Here is a 27860-nt window from a genome sequence, read left to right on the forward strand (position 1 = left end):
CAGATTCTTATTGAGGTCTGAGGACAAGCCGCCCCCTCCTTCCATCAGACACAAATTGATCTGACTCAAAATAGCAAGCACTTTGACAGGGTGCCACCTGATGCACTGGGGTACCACTGAGCCTGCCCATTCCACCAACCTGGGCTCCCTCTTCCTATCCTGTTGTGCAAGGCCCTCAAGCCTACTCTAGTACACTCATAGGTATGGTCACATTCAGCTGGAAAGGCACCCAGACACTGGGATCAGTTCTATGCGGGAAGATTCAGCTTGGAATTGCCCAGCACTCAAGTGCATACCTCCTTTGGGGTACAAACCCAAAATTATATTGTCCTGCACTGGATAGGGATCTATACAGTGTAAGCTCATGAAATACGCTCCCTCCCTCAATATTGAGGAAGATATGCACAGCTTTTTGCCCTCTCCTCCCACTTATGAATTCACAAACTGGTTTTGGAATAAACAAAAAAGCAAGTTTATTAACTACAAAAGGTAGATTTTAAGTGATTATAAGGGATAGCAAACAGATCAAAGCAGATTACTGAGCAAATAAAATAAATACACTACTAAACTAAACTAAAACAGCAGTCCCCAACCTTTTCATCTGGCGGGCACCGGACAAAGGACTGTGGCGGTGGTCAAGAGTCCGCCGAAATGCCGCATTGGGGACCGCTGCACTAAAAAAATACAAATGGCTACAAATAGTAATTTCTCACCCTAAATGTTGTTTTAAGCAGATTTCAGAATTTCTTTGTGGACAGACAGCTCTTGGTTGCAGCTTAAAACTCCAAGTATACCCTTCACAGGCCAAACACCATTCCCGGCCCGGGTTCAGTACTTTCCCTGCCCCCCTTCCCTTTTGTCTTTGTTTCTTAGATGTCTCCAGCAGTCATCTTGGGTGGGCATTCAGTGAAGAACGAATCAAGATTAACTCAGTCCCCAGCCTTAAATATGATTTGCATATGGTGGGAATCCTTTGTTTTCCAATTTGACCCCCACCCCCTCTTAATGGAAAAACACTAGAAGTACAAGATGTCCAGTACCAGGTGACATGATCACCTGACCTGCAGCATCAAAGCAGCATCCCAGGAAACTTCTCAGGAAGGAGGGAGATTAGCATCTTCAAAGACCTATTGTTCCCCCTAAATGCCCATCCAGGCTGTTTGCATACTGTCTGGTGGGTGTTCCCAAGGTGAAAACACAGTTGTAATTGTTACATCATCAATATTTCTAACTCCAGATACAGAAATGATACATACAAATTGGATAATTATATTCAGTAAATCATAACCTTCCCAGTAATGTCTCACATGCCCAGTTTACAGAAAATACATCTTAGTTATGCCATATTCATATCAGAAGCATATTTTGATGAAGAATATGGGGCATAACTGGGTGTGTCAGAGCCTGTGACCTGCTGTGACTTGGTTACAACTCCTGTGTGGACACTGCTGAAGCTGCAGACCTGAGTCCGAAGATCTGTATAATGCAGTAGCATACCTGTGAGATCTGGGTTCAGCAATTGGAAGACTGGACACTCAAGTGAGGGCTTGGAAACACCAAGTGCACATGCTTGGAAACACCAAGTTCACACGCCTGGGTCCCACAGACCTAGATTTACAATGCAGTATAGACATACCCCTCCTCTCTGGGTTTCAGAGCCTGATAAGGAATGTTTACAAGGCTATATCTACTGCTGTAGTGTGAGCCTTGTGAGCCCAAGTCTGTAGACCTTGGCTCTGAGACTCACAGCCATGGATGTTTTTTTTGCAGTGTAGACAAGAGTCCAAAATGTGATTTATGTGCTTCAATTCTAAGACTGTATGTTAGACTAATAAAAAGGGATGTGAGGAGTCTCACATACTATACCTCACCCACCAGAGGGAGACAGCCATTAGGCCAGAAGTGGAACTGCTGTTTAATAATCTGTAGTAACCACTTCCAAGAAGTCTATATGTGTCCTGAGTAGCAAGGAAAAATTGTTGCATATTTGGGTTATAGGATTTGCCTGTGTGAATGCACTGATCTAGCAAGAGAGACCTGAGGAAAGCAACACTATGGCTTCCCACAGAAGAAAATCTAGGTAGACACTTGAAAGGCAATGAGGTAAGCTGCTGGTTTCAACGATCCCATCTCTAGCCTGTTGTAAACCCTGTTTTGCCAGATCTGGAAGTTATCAAATCAAAGGGCTAACAACAGTTAAAAAGTATCTTGGTTCTTATGAAGGGGGGTGATTTGCCAGGGATGTCCCAGGGAGCATCAGTGAGCTCTGATAAGGAGTCAAGGTGACACAGAGGTTAGCTGTGAGAAAGTCTCTAGGAAGCTATTCCTGCGAGGGCCCCCATGTGGAAGATGACTACATGGCTAGTAAGCAGGCATGAATATAGACTGTTTTATTGTTTTTAAGATATGTTTTCTCTTAAAAGCTTTTGTTCTAAGTAAATGATATATTGTTTTAAGGAGACTGTTTGGTCACTGACCACCACCGTCATTGCCCCAATGGGAACACAACTGCAGGACCTGAGCATACGTCACACATGCTGAGGTGATGACTATTAGTACCACGTGTAGCTAATTAGATCATTTTATCATCCATTTATCATTGTATTATTTGGTGTTATGGTCAATTCATATGCCATTTAAGTTGTAGGATTACAGAAGTATAAGACTGACAAGTATTTAGGAGTAATGAGTGTATATTCGATATATAAGTAAAACATGGCTGGAGTGCAAGGCCTAGAGACGGAGGTCTGTAAGATTTTAGCTTAGCTGTAATAGGCCACTGCTGGTCAGATGTCAGCTTTCTGTTTCTTAGTTTTTTGAATGGTGTGAGACCCACCTCTTATGAGCACCTCCTTCTCAGTTGATGATTTCTTCTTTAGTGACTCAGCCCTCTGGTTGAGTCACACATGCTGTCTGTAGGTGGAACAGAAATAACAACCCCCTTCCAGGGTATACCTTCCATCAAGGCTTCCTCCCTGGAGACATTAGCCACTAGACCAGTCCAAAAGAGCCCATTGTGGTATCCTCAATTGGTGTGTCCTTTTCAGCAGCCCTGCTCCTGGGCTCAGTCTTTAACCACACCAACAGGGCCCATAGAAGTACCCTCACTTCATCTGGCTGGGCTCAGACATTGCTCAGTCCCCTTCAGCCAGATAGGATCTCATTCTTAGCTCCCTAGGTCTTTGGCAGCCCTCCCTGGGCTCAGACCTACCAACACTGAGCTGTCCATGGTTTTGCTGCTCTTCCAGCTGTCTGTTACAGCTATCCCCCTATTCCATTTTGTTTCTTACAGCTGTCCCCATACTTCATTTTGTTCTCCTCCTGTGGCCGCCCCTTCCCTAGCTGTTAAGTTGTTTACCAGGGCCACTGCCCTTCTCAAAGGGAGGGCCCCTTAAAGTTGTTTACCAAGAGCCATTGCCCTTCTCAAAGGGATGGCCACTTGTGCTAAGTGGGACCACTGCCCTGTTCAAAGGGTTAGTCCTGTTATCACCTTGTTAAACCTGGGCTCGGTGTAGGGTAGACAATGTCCAGCTGCAAGGCCTATTGTGTTTTTAAGGTCCTGGGCATGAGTCATAGGCCTCATGTGCTTTTGAGTCACCTATTGCACAGGACTCTGCCTAGACATGTCTCTGTGCTCACCTGTTTTTTTTTTTTTCTCTTTCCCCTGCCTCTGAGCCAATCAGAAGTACTGGTGGGAGACTGCCTAAGTTTGCCCTTAAAACCAGACATTTTCTGATCAGACCTCAGAAAGGTTCCTGCATTGCTGCCTGGTCTGATCAGCCAGGGGTTCTGGGGGGTCCTTTCTCCGCTCTCGTTTTATTTTTGAACGTACCCTTGTTTTTTGAACCACCCCCCCACGAAGAACGAATTGCTGCCTGATAGATCTCCTGATTATTGAGACCATACCTAGCCTTCTGATGTTCTTGCTGCTTTTGCCTCTGCTGCTTCCTTTGGGGCTGGTAAGAATCCCTCTGTGAAACTCTCTATACTTTTATTTTATTATTTTAGCTGCTGGCTCTGTCTCCCCAGCACACAGACTCAAGCTAAACCTTGGTCTGTGTCTTAAAACCTCTCCTAAACTCCACAGCACTTTGCTGCTAAAAATAAGTTTATGCCGCTGCTAAGCTCTGCTCCTGTGGGCTTTGCCCCGGGGCTCTCTGCTTGCAGCTGTATCCACTGCTGCAGCCTCCATCCCGGGGCACATACCATTCTGCCCTCTGTAACTTCCCCATAACATAAAGTGCACCACAGGTTTTGTTTTCTTAGTTTAATAAGTCATAGTCTGTTAAGATTATAGAGCTTGTAAGTTTCACCTGCCTTGTTATAGTTTGCTGCTTGGTTGCTCCCTATAGTTGCTTATTATAGTTTTGCTTAGAATTGTGATATTTGTTGTTTTGCCTAGTCGTGGTTAAGAAAGATAAAGGTTTTTGCTACTTGAATTCGTCTTCCCCCTGTTACAACTCCCTTTGTGTGCTTCTCCATGTCTCCCTGTTACAACTCCTTGCTGCCCACCCCCCCGCGTCTGCATCACCCTGTATAACTTCCCAAACCCTTTGCTGCTTTTTTCCCTGCATCTGCACTCTCTCCCTGTTACAACTCCTTGCTGCCCCGCCCCCACGTCTGCATCACCCTCCAAACTTCCCGAACCCTTTCCTGCTTTTTTTCCTTTGTTTTCGGTGTCTGCTTGTTGCTTAAAACCTCTCTCTAGCCCGTTGTCCTTACCTTGCAGGGCTTCAAAGCCTCTCGCTGCTTCCAGCCACACTCTCCTGTCCTGAGGAGCCTGAGGAGCAGCTGCTCTACACAGCATATTCCTCTGAAAGAAGAGATTAAAATTTATGGCAAATTGAAATGAATATTTAATGCTGTTCAGATCAATTCCAGCCATCATTGACTCACCTCTCAAACTTCCTCCAGCCTCCATTTCTCTCTCTGCACAGGATTTTGCTTATTTCTTTCAAGAGAAAATTGACAAAATACAAAATGCAACATGAGTTGCTTCCTCTCCTTGGTTCCCCTGCCCTGTTTTGACTTTCCATCTTTCTCCTGGTCACAGATACAGAAGTTTCTCATCTGTTCTCCTTCTCTAGCATCTCCATTTGCCCCAGTGACCCCATCCCCTCACACCTGGTGATCTCCCTTGCACTCACAGTGATCCCCTCCTCTTACTCATCTCCTTAACTTCTCACTCATTTCTACCAAAAATGGATGAGTCTCTCCCATTTAAAAAAACAAACAAACAAACCTTGACCCCACTTGCCTGTCTATCTGTCTCCCCATCTTCCTTCTTCCTTTCATCTCTAAGGTTATTGAATGCACTATTTACAATTGCCTGCAGTTCCTCTCCTCCAGGTCCATCCTAGATCTTCTCCATTCTGGCTTCTGCCCCTTCCACTCTACTGGAACTGTTTTTGCCAAAGTCTCTAATGACTTCTTCGTAGCCAAATCTCAGAATCATACTGCATCCTCATCCTCCTTGACCTGTTAGCTGCATTCCACACAGTCAACCAGGCTCCTCTTAAAATCTTGTCCTCCCTTGGCTTCTGCAATTCTGCCCTCTCTTGATTCTCCTCCTGCCTCTCTAATTGCTCCTTCAGCATTTCTTTTGGAGGATGCTCCCATTCTTCCCTCCAGCTTTCTGTAGGGGTTCCACAAGTATCTGAACTTGGTTCACTTTTCTTCTCCCTCTACACCTTATCACTGGGTAATCTAACCCACAAACAAATTCAACCACCATCTCTATGTGGCTGATTCACAGATCTACCTCTACTCCAGACCCGTCTCCTTCTGCCCAAACAAAAATCTCAGTCTGTTTCTCTGACATCTCCTTATAGATGTCTAGCTGCCAGCCCAGGATCTACATGGCTGAAACAGAACTATTAACTTTCTCCGCAAACTCTCTGAGGTAACTTCTTTCTTGATCACTGTGGACTACACCACCATCCAGCCCATAACCTGGGTGTCGTCCTCATTATGGACTTCTCTCTAAGTCTTCACATCCAGAGTATGCCTAAGTCTTGCAGATTCTTTCTGCATGACATCGCTAAGATATGGCCATTTCTATTCAACCACACAGCTAAAACTCTCAGGCAGTCTCTCATTATCTTACATTTTTATTACCACAAACACTTTTTCTCTATCCTTGATAAATGCAGTCTTGTGATATTCATTCAAAATGCCACTGCAAAGATAATTTTCCTAGCCTTGGTTGCTTTGACCACATCAGATCTCTCTCTGCACCTCTTTAATGGCTCCCCTTTATTGTATCAAACATAAGCTACTTTGTCTTCACCTGCAAGGCCCTGCCAAACCTATTCCTACCCTACATCAATCATCTTTCATTTAGTATGGGAGAAGCTCCATGTAAACCTCTGCAAAACTAACTCATCCTCCTCCTTCAAACACCTCCTTAAAAATCTAATTTGCTCTGAGGCCTACAAAAAACTTGAGTTTGATTAGACTGCTGGTGCACTGAGAGAGACCACTGCTTATCATCTCATTCTTTCCTTGAATTCCTCCATCTCTTGGTATCCATCTGTGGTCTCTGGTCTTATACTTTGATTGTAAAGTCTTTGGGGCTGGGACTGTCCTTATTCTGTGTACAGCACCTACCACAATGGGGTTGAGTCATGACTGGGATTCCTAAGCACTACTATAATACAAATGATAAAGAACAACAACAACAGTACAGCATGAACTCAGAGTTGATAGGAATGCTCAGTGGTGGTAGCTGACTCTCACTAGTTTTCTCTCACAAGAGAAAGAATGTCTCTAGGAACAATATAGGGATTTCTCAGTGCTCTTACAGAATTAGAATATGATTTTCTTCACAGATCCTCTCTCTCTGGGATATGACATCTTTGTCATTGCCCGATGTGCAAAGCCTCAAAACTTTCCCCCTTATGAAGCACAAGTTTAGATTGAAAATGTCATCTTGCACAGAGTGACTTGACTGCTAAGCCCTCTTCTTACAAATTATACACTGAAAGGAGTACATTTAGGCCCACGTCCTTAATTTGTCCTTTTTACTTAGATACTTTTGAAGTCTCAAATTAAGGTGTGATGTGATGTGTTCTGTTATGTCACATGTTACAATAATTAGGACTAATAGAATGAGATCAATATAGAGCCTCAGCTAGTGTGTTAATGTTTTGCTTGATGACTGACTTTCAGAATTTATAATAATCTTCTGCCAAAGCTGGATACAAAAATTAACATAGATGACTATTCTGTAGTCAGTTTCAGACTCATAAAACAGAATAACAGATTTTGTTCTGCGATGCCAAAGGAGGAAAGAGACCTTTTACTCTGACAAAATGTTAATATGGTTGTGGCAAGTACAATATCCAGATTGCAGTCAGGAACTGATTAGCTCTTGCAGATTCTGAATTAGTAGTACATCTGAGCAGTCTAGACTAGAACAGCACAGGAATAAGAAAAGATCTGACCAATTATAAGTTGCAGTAACAGTTCAAGTGCATATTTTGATTTTTCTTACAAAGAGTCTAGGATTAAAAGACACTGGAACAAATTTTCTGCTTAATTACACTCTGAGCAATCCAATTGACTTCTTCAGGCTGTGAGCTAAGTACACAAATATTCATTGCCTCATGAAATCAATTGCAGTGCACAATATAACCCACAATGTTGGAACATTTAGCCCTACCCCTCTACACCATTTAATTTGATATTTTTCCTGAACATTTAATTCTTAAATCATACTTCCAAACACAGATAGTCCTGCACCACATCCTTACTTTAACATGTTTTATATGGATTACAAATAAACCTTAATGATTTAGGAAAACATGCCACATTTAGCTGCCTTGCTTTACAATTACTGGGCATTAAATATAAATTATAAAATGGCTACTAAAAATTCTAGATCCCCATAAGCTGATGGGATATCTGTTCCATATAGTTCCTCATAATGAGGCATAGAATATAACCACATAACTTCATGGGAAGATTAGTATAATGTTCTTTAGTATTCTGCTAATCCCCCAGATACGAGGGTTGGATGTTGTAGAGGAAAACTTATTCCATTATGAAATAATTGGAATAAAACTTTTTTATTATTGTCTGGAGCTTCTCTGCCATTTCAAACTTCCCAATTAGAATACATTATTATTAATGGAAGTTATACATGCAACTCCCCCACATTTAAAGGAAAGAACAGATCTCTTATTCTATATATTGGCAGTGTTTCCAATGGAAAAGCCTACTTCAACTGTATTACACCTCCTTCAATAAATATTTTGCTCTATGTCTCTATGCAAAACATTCTCACATTTCATCAAAAATCAAAGCTAAAGGTGAAAAATGCTTGTCAAGGTTTTCCTACATTTGGAAGCCTGTTCTTCATTTCCAAACAAAATTTTGGTCCTGTATTATGAGTTTATGTGCTTGACATTGTGCATTAGAATATGTAATGATCATTATTATGATAACACAGTCAAACTTACATTCACATTATTGGACTGAGATAAAATGAAGAGTTACATTTATAAAGCATTGCAGAAACTTTAACTGTGGATCTCTGATGAAATCGTATCTATAAAACCAAGTGCAATATTTTAAAATGTACCTAGAAATATTTTGCTTATGAGGAACACAAATGCAGGGCTTTTTGCAACAAAGGTAGCTGAATTAACCAGAAGTATCAAAAAGATCCACTATTTCCCTGATAATTTCATTTTCATTAGGGAAATAGCAATTTTTGATAACTTCTGTTTTAATTTCCATGAAGCTGAAAAAGCTATCACCTTCAAGCCCTTCCTCAAAATATAACTTGGCTGTAATTCATACAGGAAAAGTGATAATAGCTAGAATTATGCATAGCCTATTACATTTGCTATCCACTCTCCCCCATGTAACCCTCTTATTTGTGTCATTCACCAATTATGTTTTTTCCAAAGCAGAGGCTTTTATTTATTATATCTTTGTATAGCATCTAGCAACAGGGCCTGACTTAGTTTGGACCTTTGCGTGCTGATGCAACATAAATGTTAAATGACAGTAATTGTTCTTAAAGTGTGTCTTGAAATGTTGTGGACAATACTGAAATCATAAAAGGAGAAAGTCAATGCAAATCAAAGGTATGTAATTTAGCTCCCCAGTTTGTAATTGTAAGGAGGATGAGTACAAGGGACATGATATAAAAGTTGGAGGTGGAAGGATATACAAGAAGAAAAGAAATCTATGCTATTGTAAAAAGAATTTTTACATGATTTTGTTATCAGGAAAAAAATTGCTAATTATGGGGCTGCTTTTGCGCTACTGGCTTTATGTGTCTTTTTAATTATGCTATTGAAGATTTATATAGCCCTGGATAGTAAAATGAAACAAAGGGAATCAAAGACCCAAAAGTTCATCTGGAAGACATTGTCATTCTTTGCAATAAAGAACAATTTGATGAAAGTGTGTCCCTAAAAGGACCCTGCAAAGAGTAAAATACTTTAGTACCCCATAGAAGTTGGCTAGTACAATTGGAGTTGATTTTAACAGAAATGCTGTTAAAAATGTTAAAACTAACATGGCCAAATTAAATTCTCCAGGCACTGAGCAAAATTCCCTCAGCCTGCAGCTGACCATGGAAAGGAAGGAGCTACAGTGGTTGTTCCATGCCAGTCATTTGATAATCTTGGGTTTTAACATTTAGATTCCTGATGGTGCACTACCACTTTTAGAGCTACCATTAATGTCAGTGGTAAAAGATGAGGTCCTAACAGAGCTGATAAGAAAATAAAATAAATAAATAAATAAATAAATAATATACTTACTTTAATTGTAAAATTTCATTTCTATTTTTAGTGAAATAATACATTCTTCTGCATTTTCTGACCAGCTTAGATATTTTTAAAGTTGGCAGATTTCTGGATTCTCTGCTTGTGTTTTCTCTGCATCGTGAATTCTTTTCCCACTGGTTATTTCAGTAACCAGAAATCTCCTTTAAAAGTATTTCCCCATAAATCAGGGTGTCCAAGTAACTTTAAAGAGCAAAATCAAGTGTGAGTACACTGAAGAGAAGGAAAAGTTATAAGACAACATCCTCCCTGTTACTTAACTCAACTTTCTTCCCTTCCCCTCCAAATTCTTCCTGAGATCTTGTGTATTAAATATTATGTCCTTCTGGGATAGAATTCCAATGCTTTTTGGTACCGCCAATCTCAAGCATTCAATAATCATGAGTCCAGCCCCTCCAATCATGAGCTTTTAAAAATACCATATGCATCTTCTCAATTGTCCAATGACATAATAGCCTTTAGGGGTCATATTATCAGGCTTTTCCTTGCAATCGTGGGGGGCATTTTTTAAAAATAAAAGCTGAAATTCTCATGTAATCACAAGAATTCAGGATTTGGGGCTTTAAGAAAAGCATCAGCTATTATGAAACTCATGATAACATTGAGAGAGTTGGCAACACTGCTTTTTCTAATATTTATGCTGTGACTTGTGCCAATGGTTCTGGGTAAATATTAAACTTGGTGGAGGGGCTATTTCCTCACTGATAAAGAAACTTGGTATCACCTATCATCAGTTTGTGAATCTAAACTAAAACGAAACTAAAAATGAGACCTGTAGGAAAGAGTTGCCAGTTCAGTGATTTCTGCTACCTATCAAAAGCTGGTAGAGTGCAAACTTTTTGGGTGTATGATAAAGAAAGTTTTAATTAATTAAGTCTGTACCCTCTTTATAATGCTGCATAATGGAACCAAATACATCATTGTCCCCTTTTTCATTTTGGGCTACTCTTCTAAAAAATTCCATCTGCTTAACTAGACAAGAGCTATTCTTCTGATCCACATTGTTGATAACTTAGTTTCCAATATTTTGCCAAGTATGTAGTCTTCACGTCTTAAAAAGTAAAAGTTGAAGTCCCCAATCTATAATTAGCCTTTTAGTTTGTGTTTCCTTTATAACAAATATCAACCTTCATCCACTCCCCAGGAACTTTTCCTCGCTTGAGTGATATATCAAACTCTCCTGCTTCCATACATGTCAACAAGGGCCTCTCTTCATTTCTGGTTACAGCAATACTGCCAGTTCATACTCTCTTTTCTCTGCAATTCTAATATCCTTTCACACCAACCAATCACTGCTTATTGCTCCCTCCACTCACTTGCTTAAAAAGGGTCTCAAACACACAAATCACCTGGAGATGCTTAACATAGCAAGAGTTGCTGTTAAAGCTGGACAGATAGCTGTCACGCTCCCAGGGGAGTAACATAAAAGGAAGAGGATGCTAAGAAAATAAAATCATCATTTTCTCTAGCAGAGTTGTGCTTCTGTGACAGAACAAGGGCAGGAAACCCCAGCTTTCAGAATAAATTCTGTGGCTCTGGTGAGTGACCATGAAAGTTATTTACATGAAGGTATATGTTTATGAAATCTGAGAAGATACAAACATTATTCAATACAGTGAAAATTTTTTAGAATAAATGTAATATTAAAGACAATAAATTATTTATACTTAGCGTATGTTACTCCTTAGGTTTTTCATGCATTTTATAAATTACTGCTTACACAAAGCACAAACAATGAACAAATCCAGTTTTCACACAATGGTGAAATCCTAGCTTTATTGAAATCAAAGGAAAAACTCCCACCCACTTGAATGGGGCCAGAGCTTCCCACAAATTGAACAATCTTGCAGTTGATATTGTGCGCTATACATGCCCAAATTTTCAAACTTTTTATCGTACAAAGGGACAAATTTACAAAGCAAGGCTTAACTGCTATACTTTTTATATGTATGCTACAGCAAATTAAGAATAGGAATTGACATAACAAAAATTAACTGCTACTAAATGAAAAACATCTACATTATGGACAGAGCACATTTATGTGACATGCTTCATTTAATGAAGTGGATGCAGCAATATACCAATTAAAAAAATTGCACACTAGGATGAACTTAATGTTATTTCAAAAGGAAGTTTGTCTTCCTTCAAAATAAAGCATAAAAAGTAAGGAGCGATTATGGATGGGCAAATGGATTTTTGATGTATTTGAAGAAAATGCATACATATGGAAGTTAGGGGAAACATTCTTAGGTCTCATGGAATCCAGGACTGGTGCAAGGATGTTTCACGCCCTAGGCAAAACTTCCACCTTGCACCTTCCCCCCCCGCGCCCCGGCCCTGAAGCTCCCCCCCTCCGAGGCGCCCCCTTGCGGCAGGCCCTGAGGCCCCCCCTCCCTGCCCCAGATCACCCCTGCTCCGAGCACGAGCACGCCGTGACTGCTTCACTTCTCCCACCTCCCAGGCTTGCGGCACCAATCAGCTTAGGCACCGCAAGCCTGGGAGACAGAAGAAAGTGAAGGAAACCCATTGGCGTGCTGAGGAGGAGGCGGGACAGGGTGAGCTGGGCGAGCAGTCCCCTGCATGACCTCCCTCCTTAACTTGCTGCAGCAGCCTTCCCCGTGCTTCCTCTCCACAGCTCCCTCCAACTAAATGCCTGGTGCGCCGGGGCAAGCTAAGACCGCCGCCAGGTCGCTGCAAGAGAAAAATGGTAGCCCCCAAATCCCAGCACCTAGGCCGACCACTCACGTCACCTAAAATGGTTGCACTGGCCCTGTGGAATCATGAGCCTTTAAGGTCAGAAGGGACCATATGAATCTATTCTGACCTCCTGCACACAACACAGGCCAAAGACTCACCCACCACTCCTGTATCAACTGTGTCGAGCCACTGAGTCCTCAATCAGGTTTAAAGACTTCAAGGTGTAGAGAACTTCCAGCAAATGAACCCGTGCCCCACACGCAGAGGAAGCAAAAAAACCCAGGGCTTCTGCCAATCTACCCTGGAGGAAAATCCTTCCCAACCCTAAATATGGATCAGCTAAACCCTGAGCATGGGCAAAGGCCTCCAGCACACCCAGGAAAAAATTCTCTGTGTAACTCAAGATTCCACCCCATCTAACATCCCATCACAGCCATGGGCATTGTTACCTCTAGTAGTCAAAGATGATTAATTGCCAAATTAGCTATCCATTATACCATCCCTCCATAAATTATCAATTTAGTCTGAAGCCAGATATATGTCTTTTGCCTCCACTACTCCCTTGGAAGTGTTGCAGAACTTCACCTCTGATGGTAGAAACCTTCATCTAATTTCAAGTCTAAACTTCCTGAAAGCCAGTTATATCCATTTGGTTTCTGTGTCCACATTGGTACTGAATTTAAATATTCCTCTCCTCCCTGTATTTATTTCTCTGAATATTTCTAAAGAACAATCCATATCTCCTTCATCTTTCTTTTGTTAGGCTGAAAGAAGCCAAGCTCTTTGAGTCTCCTTTCATATGACAGGTTTCCATTCCTCGGATCATCCTAGTAGCCTTCTCTGAACTTGTTCAGATTGAATTCATCCTTCTTAAACATGGGAGACCAGAACTGCACAAGTATTCCAGATGAGGTCTCACCATGCCTTGTATAAACAGTACAACACCTCTTATCTCTACTGGAAATACCTCATCTGAAATCCAAGACGCATAAGCTTTTTTCACAGACATATCATAATTGGCGGCTCATAGTCATCCTGTGGATCAACCAAATACTCCAAGGTCCTTCTTCCTCCTCTGTTACTTCCAACTTATGCCTCCCCAAGCTTATAACAATAGTTCTTGTTATTAATCCCTAAATGCATGACCTTGCACTTTTCAACTAAAATTTCATCTATTAATATTACTGCCAGTTTAAAATCATCCAGATCTTCCTGTATGATACCTCAGTCCCTCTCTGTATTGCAATACCTCCCAGCCTGTGTCATCTGCAGATTTAATTAGCACATTCCCACTTTTTGTGCCAAGGTCGTAATAAATAAGATTAAATAAGATTGGTCCAAAACTGATCCCTGAGAAACTCCACTAGTAACTCCCTCCAGCTGACAATTCACCTTTCAGTACGAAACTCATTGTAGTCTCCCCTTTAACCAGTTCCTTATCCACCCTTCAGTTTCCATATTAATCTGCATCTTTTCCAATTTAACTAATAATTACCCATGTGGAACCGTATCAAATGCCTTACTGAAATTGAGGTAAATTAGATCCACTGCATTTCCTTTGTCTAAAAATATGTGTTATCTTCTCAAAGAAGGAGATCAGATTGGTTTGGCACGATCTACCTTTTGTAAAACCATGTTGTATTTTGTCCCAATCACCATTGACCTCAATGTTCTTGACTAATTTTTCCTTCAAATTTTTTTCCAAGACCTTGCATACTACAGATGTCAAACTGATAGCCTGTAGTTGCCCAGATCACCTTTTTTCCCTTTCTTAAAGATAGGAACTATGTTGCAATTCTCCAGTCATACAGTACAACCCCTGAGTTTACATATTCATTAAAAATTCTTGCTAATGAGCTTGCAATTTCATGTGCCAGTTCCTTTAATATTCTTGGATGAAGATTATCTGGGTCCTCTGATTGCATCCCATTAAGCTGTTCGAGTTTAGCTTCTACCTCAGATGTGGTAATAGCTACCTCCATATCCTCATTCCTATTTGTCATCCTACCATTATTCCTAAACGCCTAATTAATGACTGAGGCAAAGTATTTGTTTAGATATTGGGCCATGCCTAGATTATCCTTAACCTCCACTCCATCCTCAGTGTTTAGTGGTCCCACTTTCTTTGTTTTCTTTTTATATGGCTATAGAACCTTTTACTATTGGTTTTAATTCCATCTCTACTCTAATCCCTTGTTCTCCTTACACATATGCACATATTGCCATAGGGATAAAGTCTGTAATATAATGTAGTCTACACTACAAAATAGTATGAGATCTTGTGCGGGACTCACCCCTATGGCACCTCCTGCTGGTCATCTCAGGGAATTAGCTCTCCAGCCCTCAGAGCATCCTCTGCAAACCGGTGTCCCATTGCCGCTGGCCCCAGTGTTCCTCCCAGGACCCAGGCGCCCCTTTACCTGGGGGCTGCCCCCTAGCAAAACCCTCACCAGTCTCTATGGGTCTCCCTTCTCTGGGAAACCCCCAACCCTCTAATCCCCACCTTGCCTTAGTCTGGGCTACTGCCAGTCATCACTGAGCCCCCACTCCTTGGGGCAAACTGCAGTGTAAAAGCCACTCATCATAGGCAAGGGGTTTCGGACCTGTTGCCTTCTTCTGCCTCCCAGTAACTCTATAGGCCTTGGACTAGGCCGTGCAGTCTGGGGAATTGCTAGCCTGGAGCTCCCCTGCTCCTCTGGCTCTCCCCAGTCCTGCTTCACTCCCAGTACCCTTTCTGCCGGCAGCCAGGCCCAGCTCTCTCCAAGCCTGGAGAGAGACTTCTCTAACAGCCTTTCTATACAGGCCAGGTGTAGCCTGACTGGAGCGTAGCCCAGCTGCGGACACCTCCCCAGTCAGCCGTCCCCAGCCACAACCCTCAAGAAGGGAAACACTATTACTTGGCAAGAAAGATTATAGTCTGTGCACTTTATTTGAAATGGTTAAAAAAGTGTTCCATATAAGTCAACTGGGTATATCATTAGTATAGAGCTGCAATCATTTCTGTGATTTGAAGAAGGGTATGAAGATCATGTTATGCAACTTTGGGATAATCTCCCCTTAGCCATTAAAAAAAAATACTTGCATTGTGTGCAATGTGCTGACCTCCACAAGAGGCAAAATGTGCCATTCAGAAATATTTTTATGAGCCCCAGAAATAAGATATCCCTGGAAAGGAATGACTGAAGTACACATAGATAGAAAGTGAATGAGTCAGAGAGAACACTTGCTCCATTATAGCCAGGAATTGCCTGAGAGGTCATCAGGGGCATTCCCAAAATTCCTGCCTTATTTTGAGCCCTCTTGTAGTGTATAACATTTTAAACTGAAAACCAGTCCCCCATAAGAGGTATATCTGATTTGCAGAACAAGGCTGGACTTCAGGAAAGTGAACTGATCATCTATAGTTCTTCCTACACTAATGGTGGAGCCACCTGAAGCAGGGCCATATTTAAACATGGCCAAAAATCCTTGGATGAACTAAGTTATATGTCGACTTCAAAACCGCCCTCTCTATCTATCTATAGCATACCATTTATACAAGGTTCTAAGTTAACTCCAGCCTATACCTAGGGTCCAGGTATTACCTCAGTAAGTGAAGGCATATCTTGAAGGGGAAAGTGAGTGATGATACAAGAGACCACTGCACACAAAAGTTAGATGACAATCAATATTTAACTATAAAATCCAGAGGAAAGTAACTAGCAACCAAATGAAGAGCATGTTATTCACCTACAGTATCCAGAGTAGGTAAGCAGCTAGCAACACTCATAGAACATACATGCTCAAAATAGCCATCTCTAACCCAGAAACTTTCTGAGGTACAAGGAAGCTGCCAATAAAATATAAGCACTTAAGTAAGAAAGTCACAAGTTTAAAAGTTGTCTGTTTTCCCTTCCATTTTCCCACGACTCCTGGCTGTCCCTCTACTATTGCCATGCCACTTTTTTTCTTTTCTTGATCTTATCTATTGTTTTAAATTATTATTTTATGTCTTTTTCTTGCCTATCTTTTCTTTTTCTTTGGAAAGAAACATGTGTTTTCCTCTTATTCTTCACTGTTTCCTGCAATTACATTCCTTTTGGTTGCCCAACATCCCTCTTTGCTCTTTCCTATATATACATATTCCAAGGCTACGTCTATACAGCAATTAAATACACACAGTTGATTCAGGCTCGGTTTTGAAGCTGAGGTGTAGATGTTTGGAGTCTGGCTGGAATTATCCTAATATAGACTACAGCTGGACTTAGGCTCTTTACAGCTCAAACTCATATAATACGTAATTTCACAGAATCATAGAATATCGGGGTTGGAAGGGACCATTCCTCCCTTACACATCAGCTCCAAGTTTGTCCCACTGAGTCAAACTAAGGCTTGGCCTACACTAGCAATTTATGTTGGTATAACTACATTGCTCAGGAGTGTGGATTTTCTGTATCCCTGAGCAATGTAGTTAAAACAACCTTAATCCCAGTGTCAATGCTAGGTTAACAGGAGAGCTTATCCCATTGACATAGCTACCATGTCTCGGGAAGATGGAGTACCTACACCGATTGGAGAAGCCCTCACATTGGCATAGGTAGCATCTTCATTAAAGTGCTACATTGGTGCAGCTTAATCAGTCCAACTGCAGCACTGCAGCCTTTGAAGTGTAGACAAGCCCTAAAAGTCTAAGGAAGTTGTGAGTTATACTAACTTCCATGCCTGTGGACTAGAAGAAAGGAGTGGTGCAGAAAAAGCAGCTAACAGGAGGGCATAAGAACACGTAAATTAAAGACTTCTGTTTAAACTTAGCCAGGAAACAGTTGTGAGAAGGTGTAAGTTACGGCTTCTCTACATAGGGATTGAAATAACCAAACTGGGTATAATTCACACCTTCAATTATTTTGGTGAAAGTCTGTGTGTTGTTATTTTAATTTTAGAATAAAAATGTTCTATTTCAGTGTGCTGTGAGTTACACATAAATAGAACACTTTTGTTCTGAAATGAGAGCATCAACAAATACAGACTTACAATAAAAAAACTGATGTTCTGAATTAAACCAATTTCGTTATTTTGGTTTTAAGTCCTTACAGTAAATTAGGTTCCCTTACATATCAGATCTATGAGTGAATGAGTGCAAGATACTACCCAACACATCACTTCTGATTTAGACCAACACTCTTTATCAGCAGAGGCATTTTGACATCTTTTCCTTGGAAAGAGTTAGAGAGTTAAATCTTTCAAGAATGTAATGTTACTTGAAATATCATATAAAATCATTGTAAACACAGCTCTTTGCATTTTGACACATTTTTTTAAGTTGCAGAGTTAAACAAAGTTGCAAGTTCAAAACCCAGTACTATCACCTTAGTATTTCAGCTGGTTTGTCTAAGTTGGAAACTTCAGGCTCAAGGATCCTGTTCTTATGCTTCCTTACTTAAAGGAAAATAGATTTTTGCCTTTACCTGACATAATAATATTAGATAGTCATCACTAATCATGATCTCTGATGTTTTTTTCTGCTGTCTCCAAGCAGCAACTTCAGGAATCAAATGACAGACACACGAGTGTAGATAAATTTAAAACACTCATTCTGCAACTTGAAGAGCTGTTTAGATACCAGAAACCTGCTATGTGTTCAGGTTAATTTTAATCAGGTCTAGCCATCTGCTTCTGAAACTGACTTTAGCTAGTCTATTCCTGTTATACTCTTGATAGTGATGCTCAATCTGTGTATCTAAAGCTGGATTGTAGCACTTTATGATCCAATACGCAGTATAAAATTCAGTGGTGCAGAAGCTGTGACAGGGGCAAATTCTATCCAAAAAGCTTATTTGTTGATTGGCAGCCCTAATTTAATATCTGAGGAATCTTTAGGCAATGTGCAATGTATTTTCTTCTCCTAATCTGGTCAGGTGTTTTGATCCAAAGTTTTGTGCTCCCGGGCACACCCAGAAGACATGTATAGCTCTTCCCCTTCTTTTCAGATCCCCTCCAACAGTGCTCATTAGGAATTTTAATTTTGTAACAGTTTATCAGTGATTGCTGATCACTAAAATAATGTTCTTGTATAATACAGCACATAGAAGAAGGAGGTCTATCCGGCCAAATAATATACCATTTGGTTTACATTTTTGTATGGCATATCTTTTTCCTATCTTTCCAGAAGGTAGGTTTCACTCTAATGAAGGGCTCCTATTCTCCTATTGACATAATCTGATAAATGCACAAAATTATGCCCTTGTTGCCCAATTTACACATTGTATGTTTTCTAGAATAACATAGTGTTGGAATCTCTGATGAGTTAACATATTATCTAAGCAGTAAAGACATTTATAAAAGGTAATCCTGGGCTGCCAAACTTAGCTCTGGTTTGATGATAACTCAATACTTTATTCTTACACGTTTGATCTATTTAATGAATCCTTGATTCTTCCCAAATCTTGAAATTTCCTGGCTTCTGCTGTGGATTACATTCTAAATTCTTGCTAAGCAATCAATTCTAATGTTTTCGTTTGTAGACTGAGCTCTAGTTTGGGTGTCAGGAAGAAATATCCACCAATCTCCATGTACAGCACTACAGAACTGGTTAGCAATGATTTGTAAAATTTTCACTTTCCCCACATGTAATTGATGATGGTTACCACCAATGAAAGGGCACTGGATCAAACTGACCAATAATCTGATCCAAAATGGCAAATCCTATGTTTCTAGAAAGAAGATAACAGGTAGAAGCAAAATACATGAAGATTTGAGAACTGTACATTCGGAAGACAATGTTGGCAGGAAATCAATAACAGAAATTTTTGGAGTCTATTTTATATTAATGAAAAAAATTCCTTACCTACAGTACAGACAATTTGTTTGACTGCTCAAAACATCCAGAAATATTGTATAACTTACATTTCTCATTAACATAACAAGCTAATTAAAGCAAATGAAGGTTAATTTAATCATACACAGGTACTGTATTTGAATAGATTATTGCATTTATCCATTAAATAGTTTGTCTTTCATTCGTCTATCCTCGTTAAACAGTATTCTGAATAATTAGAATATCAGAAATAGCTTTTATAAAGATAGAGTATTACTATATTCTTATTAAGAATTTCAGGTCACCTACAGCGTTTATACAAAATGTTACAAATCTAGGCAAAGTACCTCAGGCTATGAAGCAAGAAAGTAATTCTTTATATCACTGTGTGCGTTTCTAAGGTCTTTACCATTTGGATGATTACATTATCTCATTTTTATATCCACTATTCAGGAAGTAAATGTCATCTTGAATCACTGAATCTCAATTTTTTATACCTTTCATTTTGGTTGATAGGCTTTTTACCCATTGTAATTTATTGCTATTACTGATGAAAGTATAAAACTAAAAAACAGAGTATAATCAAGGCTAATGGTGAACCAAATACCATGTGATAATAAATTAGCAAGAAAAAATGCTTTAGAGACAAATTGAGAGGTTTACCATTTCAAGTTGAACACTGTTACAACAACTGTCTATGTAAAATACAAGGTTATACAAAGAGAATCACATTCTCTTCTTTTATATAAAAATACAACATGTCTTGGCTCTTTATTATACAGAGCTATGGAGAGCATTTTCAGCTTAAGAACCTACACGTCTGGCTAACGTATAATTGTGGGCTAATGATAATTTTTATTTATCATAACATATAATGCAGAAGAGATCAAACTACTAAATTAGAAGAAGCTGTGGCCAAAGCTGAGTGAATTTTGCAGGAAGGCATGTATATTGTTAGTCACTGCCCATAGTTATCCAACGACAGTTCCATTAAATTAGTATAACAAATGAAGAAGCTGCAGCTCATTTGAGCTGACTTTTCACAATTACTGGGCTTGCCTTTATGTTTGTGGAAGTAGAGCGAGCACTGACAGGGATTTGAAGGGGATTTCAATGCAAAGAGTCCCCTCTGTGAGCAAGAATCAGGCTAGCTGTAACCCTAATAATGTGAGACTTGTAGAAGCAAGGATTGTGTGAGGCGACTGAGAAAGAACTATGTGAGAAGTTGTTTTGACCTAGAGTTAAGATAAAAATGGAATGGAGACTATAGCAGAAATTGTTAAGAGAAATAAAATATCAAGAAGGAATATGTGTAAACAATATGCAGCTGTAGCTCATTATTGTCTGTAAAAAAGGTATAAATGTTGGCTCTAATTGTTTATCTTTAGAGATACCTGCCTAGGTAGGGAAAACCCTGTGTCCCAGTGCACTCTCTCCTTCCATGCAATTGCTAGAGATAATAAAGTATCTGACTTGCTGCACCCAACCAGAGAGTGAGAACTCTGTTTTTCTCCAACATGTTTTTGCTGTGAAATTATATTCTGTTGTAAATGTGGCCATTAAGTTTATACAACGAGAAGGACAAATACTGCTGTCTTTATTAAGAAGAAACTCCTATGACAAATCAATGAAACTTTTGCTTGATTAAGGACCTGATCCAAATATAAAGACTTCCATTGACTTCAATGGCTTTTGAATAAGGCCACAAGTTACAGTTTGGATCAGACTCTCTAATTACAGCAAAATCCAAGAATGAAACTGTCATCCTGACTTTTAAATATCCTGAAGCCCTGCATAGTGTTTCTAAAGTCAAAAAACAAAATAATTAAGCATATGATTGTTCTACTTCTCTGCTGTGAAACACTAACAGTATATTAAATTATAGTTACAGTACCTTGGGATACTGTTTGACAGGGATCAGTACTCTTTCTGACAGCTTTATGTTTTTGTTGCTGATGACATCAAGGTATTTCTTTTCTTCATCTTCCTTTTTCCCATCAGAACCCTGAAATTTTTCAATTTCTGAAAAATTTAACAAAAAGAAAGCAATCAGTGAGATGATATTTGTCATCCTCAGAAATTCTGCTAGACTTAATATGACTTTTTCTTCTATTTATAAAAATATGATATAAGTGGACAAAAAAAAACAGTTTTAAATTTTGAGTTGTCTAGTGTTACTTAAGTCAATTTATAACTGCTTGTTTTTTTGTCCAATTACATCCTACTTTATAATCCTGCATCATTAATTCCAGTGAAACTAGGATTTGATACAAAGAGTGTTTTTTAGGGAGGGAAGTTTAAAGCACTCAGCATTGTTTAATTCTGCTCCCACTGGTGTTAATGGTAGAACCCTGCTGATTTCAACGGGGGGAAGAAATAGACCAATGCTGAACATTTTTGAAAACCTCCCCTTTAAACCTTTACCAAAGATTCCATTTAGTTAACCAAATCTGGGAAGAGAAACACTTTGGCAATGCTTGATGGACCTCTGTAAATGAGACCTGCCACAGTCAGTAAGATTCAGCTTGTAATTGTTTAGCTTACAGTGAAAGCATTCAAGAATGAAAGAATCATCTTGTCATTATTCTACTGACATTTTCCATGCAAGTGTGATTTTCACAGAGGTCATAAATGAAGTTCAGGCCACTTTTCCAAATGAGATCACTTTCTTGTGTGTGTGTGCACACGCACACATCTGTGTGTATTTTTTTTAAAGTGGTTACTGTTAAAACAAACAGTTTTAATCTGCTGATCATGCAATAATAAAATATCCTGTTGACATTTTAATTTAGATCTTGTAAAAAATTGGGATTAATGAGCTACTTATTGTACTGTAGTCAGCAGTTCAGGATCAACAATTCTTTTCACTAAAAAAGCTTCTTAAACTACCTTTAAGTAGGTATTAACTAATTTGCCCCCTTTATTTATTTGATATGTAAAATTAAATCAAGTGACAAAATCAACTGTTACACTACAAAATATCTTCTCTGAACTAAGATCAGGGCTGTTAGGTGACATACTTCAATACACTCGGGAATAATGATACTTAAAAGCATTTAACAGTTTCACAAAATCACCCTAAAAATGTATTTGAATTCACTTAGTTATGAACAATGTCACATACATTGACAACTGGTAGTAACACTGTCAGCAAAGACTAATGATAAACAGCAACACATTACTTTGAGGAGATGAGTCTAGTGAAAGAGCTTAGTGATATCAGAGGACATGATTACAAATTCAATATTTCTAGCAATATCATTATTTCTAGTTATTAAGTGTAGCGCCCAGGTTATTATAGCTGCTTTCCAAACAAACATTGCAGAAGGGGCATTCCTTAGATGCTCGCAATGACAAAGCAGAGGCAGATACCCATAGATGAGTGGAAGGGGAACAATAATTAGCAATGTATATGCGATTACTCAGACACACCTCTGTCCTGGTGCTTACAAAGCTACCACCATCTTCAGTATCTGTGGATAAATGTTGATCTTTCAACATTGACTACTCTAGATTCAGCCTTACCTAAACTCTTCATTATAGATCAGCACTTAAATGTCACAGTGATAGGCATACACAGACATAGAACGGATCTCAAATAGGGAGGAAACGGTGAGTAATTTAATTTTTCAGATGATACTAAATTTGAAAGAGCGACACAAATATTATTCAGGACAAGGAAATCAATTCATCAATACTAAAAGAAATAAAATGGTTTCCAAAAATGAGTTCCAATTTGGAAAAATGCAGCCTAATATACTTGGGGAAACAAATGTGATACACAATATTCAATGGGAGGGAGAATTCAGGAAAGCAGCATGGCTGAAACAATATGAATGATAGTGGACAGTTAACTAGGCATGAGTTTACAAAGCAATGTATGGCAGCAAAAATAGCCACTGCATTCTACAGTGGGTTGGTAAATAAGTATTCTCATACATAGTTCTAATGCAGCCATACAGAGAATATTCAATTTGTGGATTTTCATTATCAGAACAATGGACAAACTCCTGAGGAGGCTGAGAAAACATATAGCTTGTTTGGAAGTTGATTAAGATGACCAAACAGCAAGAAGGGAGAGGTATTATTTAGAGTGGTGCACAGAATCATATATAGGAGTAATGGGATCAAATTAAGAAAGGGACTATTTAGACTGCAAACCTGGAGATGCTTCCTGGCAGGGAGAACGATTAGACTGTGAAATATTTCTAAGGAAAGCGGGGAAAGGCCTGTCACTATGGATATACAAATGAGACTGGGCAAAGCAAATGTAAATTTACAACATGGGTAATTTTGAACCAGCAGGGGAGATGGACTGACATGTCTAACCCATCTCTAAAAATCAATGAATCTATAGTTTATAGTGGCACATTTAGTCTTCATAGTACTTTTATAGATCCAAATTTAGGAAGGCACTTAAGCATGTACTTAACTTTAATTTTGACTTTAATGGGACTTAAGCACAAGCTAAGGGCTATCTTGAATAGGGATGATTTCCTGAACTGAGGCTTTAACATTAAGTTATTCTCACAATATCCCTGTGTGGTAATTAAAGGAAAATTATTATTTCATACACAGTAAAATGTAGTCTTTGGCAAGTCACATGGGGCAATATTTTTAAATCCAAGTGTTAAATTTAGGCACTCAAATAAGCTACATCAGGGATCGGCAACCTTTGGCATGCAGCCCACCGGGGTAAGGACCCTGGTGGGCCAGGCCGGTTTCTTTACCTGGCGCGTCTGCAGCTTCATCCAATCGTGGCTTCCACTGTCTGTGGTTTGCCTCTCCAGGCCAATGGGGGCTGTGGGATGCGGTGGCCAGCACATCCCTCGGCCCGCTATACTTCCCGCAGCTCCAATTGGTCTGGAGTGGCAAATTGCAGTCAGTGGGAGCTACTATCAGCCAAACCTGTGGATGCAGCAGGTAAACAAACCAGCCCAGCCCTCTAGGGTCCTTACCCTGGTGGGCTGCATGCCAAAGATGCCGATCGCTGAGCTACATGATTTTCAAAGGAGATGAACATTGATAAGTCCCATTAACCCCGTTTCCTCTGAAATCTCCTCACTATAATCATAGCAAGTAGTCTCTCTTTTAGAATATGTTTTTTAAAAAATATTGCTGTACTCATTTCTTCACCACATAAGTATGAACATTCAGATACTGAGAAACATTTCTCACCCTCTATGAACTGCAAAATGTTTTTGAAAATAATCAGTTTAACTGAACAAGTTTATTTTGTCCCCTACTGTTGGCAGTGGACATTTTACTCAGTGGTTGTATAATTAAACCAATTGCAATCTTGCTGAAATATAGGTTAACCGGTTAGATTTATTTCATTGGACCAACATTAAACAGTATTAAAATACAGATACTGGCTGTTAAACCAGTGCAAGAGTAGATACACCATTTATTGAACTGTGTTGCCTACCACTATTGCAAAAATGATATCATTTTACATCATAATTGTTGCTACCAACCAAAAATCTGATCTCTGTGACAGTACACCAGTGAAAATCAGAAGTGACCCTAGCAATCTGAATCATAGGATCACAGAACATTAGGGTTGGAAGAGACCTCAAAGCAGGACCAAAACCAACTAAATCATCCCAGCCAGCCCTTTGTCAAGCCAGGACTTAAAAAACTCTAAGAATGGAGATTCCACTCCCCCCTAGGTAACCCATTCCAATGCTTCACCACCCTCCTAGTGAAATAGTGTTTCCTAATATCCAACCTAGACCTCCCCCACTGCAACTTGAGACCCTTTCTTCTTGTTCTGTCATCTACCACCACTGAGAACAGCCTAACTCCATCCTCTTTGGAACCCCACTTTGGGTAGTTGAAGGCTGCTATCAAATCCCCCCTCACTCTTCTCTTATGCAGACAAAAGAAACCCAGTTCCCTCAGCCTTTCCTTTTCTTCATAAGTCATGTGCTCCAGCCCCCTAATCATTTTTGTTGCCTTCCACTGAACTCTCTTTGTCTGCATCCCTTCTGTAATGGAGGGACCAAAACTGGACACAATATTCCAGGTGTGGCCTCACCAATGCCGAATTGAGGGGAATAATCACTTCCCTCAATCTGCTGGCAATGGTCCTACTAATACAGCCCAATATGCCGTATTCTTGGCAATAAAGGCACTGCTGACTCATATCCAGCTTCTCATCCATTGTATTCCCCAGGTCCTTTTCTGCAGAACTGCTGCTTAGCTAGTCGATCCACAGCCTGAAGCGGTGCCTGGGATTCTTCCTTCCTAAGTGCAGGACTTTGCACTTGTCCTTATTGAACCTCATCAGATTTCTTTTGGCCCAATCCTCCAATTTGTCTAGGTCACTCTGGACCCTATCCCTACCCTCCAACATATCTACCTCTCTCCCCAGTTTAGTGTCATCTGCAAACTTGCTGAGGGTGCAATTAATCCCTCCAGATAATTAATAAAGATGTTGAACAAAACCAGCCCCAGGAGCGACCCCTGGGGCACTCTGCTTGATATCAGCTGCCAAATGGACATCAAGCCATTGATCACTACCCATTGAGCCCAACAATCTAGCCAGTTTTCTATCCACCATATAGCCCATTCATCCAATCCATACTTTTTTAATTTTCTGGCAAGAATACCATGGGAGACTGTACCAGAAGCTTTGCTAAAGTCAAGATATATCACATCCACTGCTTTCCCTATATCCACAGAGCCACTTATCTCATCATAGAGGCAATCAGGTTGGTCTGACATGACTTGCACTTGATGAATACATGTTGACTATTCCTGATCACCTTCCTCTCCTCCAAGTGCTTCAAAACGAATTCCTTGAGGACCTGCTCTATGATTTTGCTGGGGACTGAAGTGATGCTGACTAGTCTGTAGTTCCCTGGGTTCTCTGTCTTCCCTTTTTTTAAATATGGGCACTATATTTGCCTTTCTCCAATTATCCGGGACCTTTCCTGATTGCCACAAATTTTCAAAGATAATGGCCAACTCCCTCAGCACCCTTGGATGCGTTAGATCTGGACCCATGGACTTGTGCATGTCCAGCTTTTCTAAATAGTCCTTAAGCTGTTCTTTCATCACTGAGGGCTGCTCACCTCCTCCCTATACTGTATTGCCCAGTGCAGCAGTCTGGGAGATGACCTTGTCTGTGAAGAGCAAGGCAAAAAAAGCATTTAGTACTTCAGCTTTTTCCACATCATCTGTCACTATGTTGCCTCCACCATTCAGTAAGGGTCCCACACTTTCCCTGACCTTCTTCCTGTTGCTAACATACCTGTATAAACCCTTCTTTTCACCCTTCACATCCATTGCAACTCTAGTTGTGCCTTGGCCTTCCTGATTACATCCCTGCATACTCAAGCAATATTTTTATACTCATCCCTAGTCATCTGTCCAAATTTCCACTTTTTGTAAGCTTCCTTTTTGAGTGTAAGCTCACTGAAGATTTCACTGTTAAGCCAAGCTGATCGCCTGCCATATTTGCTATTCTTTCTGAACTTTGGGATGGTTTGTTTCTGCACCCTCAATAAGGCTTCTTTAAAATACAGCCAGCTCTCCTGGACTCCTGGCATCCTCATATTAACTTCCCAGGAGTCATCAGTCCAGATTTACAGAGATAAAGGTGAATGAAAAATTTGACCTTGATTTTCTGATACACTTCCTGCCACATGGACATGGTTGAAAAATTCTTGTCATAATTAGGACCTTCAGAGCACATCAAATTAGCAAAAATTATCTATTTCCTTGATCACTTATAATGTATCTTTGCTTTATTGCACTGATCAACATCAGGGTGAAATTCTGGTCCCACTGAAGCTAATGGCAAAACTCACATTCACTTCAGTAGAACCTGGATTTCAACCCCAGGTCTGTAAAAAGTAAAAAATGTAAAATATAAGATAACAGTTATAGATATGGCTTTCCTTTTTCCATTGGGCTGGTATTCAGTGAATCCTGACATATTTTGGTTTACAGTATATGGCTTTTCCACAGAAAACCGTACACACCATTTGGTATAGAAAGGACTTTTTCTGTTCACTGTATTTCAGTAGTGTGCAATTTGAATAATTACTTAAAAAAGAAATTTTCTCTCCATACTCACATCCTTATCTTAGGGATTTATCAGAATATCTTGTGAAATTCCACAGTTCTTTTTATTCCATCAGACCTTCAAAGGGCCCACTTCATGACCCACCCATTGACAGGCATGAGCTCCCACTGTTGCTTATTATGTTTCTCCTTGGACGAGCCACAGAGCTCAGAGGGATGCACTTACATTCTGCCCCATCACTACAGGGCTGATCATGCTGCTGTTTCAGTGATTAGGTTTGAGTCCTGAATTCTTCATGGCAGGCAAGTCCCTGATACTAAACCTTGGGCCTGGCTCCTTCCCTTATAGTGAAATTTAGCCATGAACAGATGGCCAGCATAAAGCCTATGTACCACTTATGGCTTAAGTAGGATTTAGATTGTAGAACTGATAAATGAAATTGTTTTTAATTGTTCACTTTATTAATGTAACTTCTGTTCACCATTCACTACACTTGCCTGCATTGTAACTTCTGTTCACTGTTTGCCATATT

General features: G+C 39.9%; 1 protein-coding gene across 3 annotated transcripts in view; it reads right to left on the reverse strand.

The window, feature by feature from the left end:
- Positions 1-27860, reverse strand: part of KHDRBS2 (KH RNA binding domain containing, signal transduction associated 2) — a 679144-nt gene that overhangs the window by 536299 nt on the left and 114985 nt on the right. For all 3 annotated transcript variants that reach the window (XR_012655496.1, XR_012655495.1, XM_075063736.1), the window contains exon 2: positions 21188-21315. Coding sequence is in view for 1 of the 3 variants with exons in the window: in XM_075063736.1 (XP_074919837.1) it covers positions 21188-21315 (128 nt within the window). In the remaining 2 variants the exon portion in view is untranslated. The remainder of the gene's footprint in view (positions 1-21187; positions 21316-27860) is intronic.

The sequence above is a fragment of the Chelonoidis abingdonii genome, chromosome 3, assembly GCF_003597395.2.
Source record: "Chelonoidis abingdonii isolate Lonesome George chromosome 3, CheloAbing_2.0, whole genome shotgun sequence".
Taxonomy (NCBI): domain Eukaryota; kingdom Metazoa; phylum Chordata; order Testudines; family Testudinidae; genus Chelonoidis; species Chelonoidis abingdonii.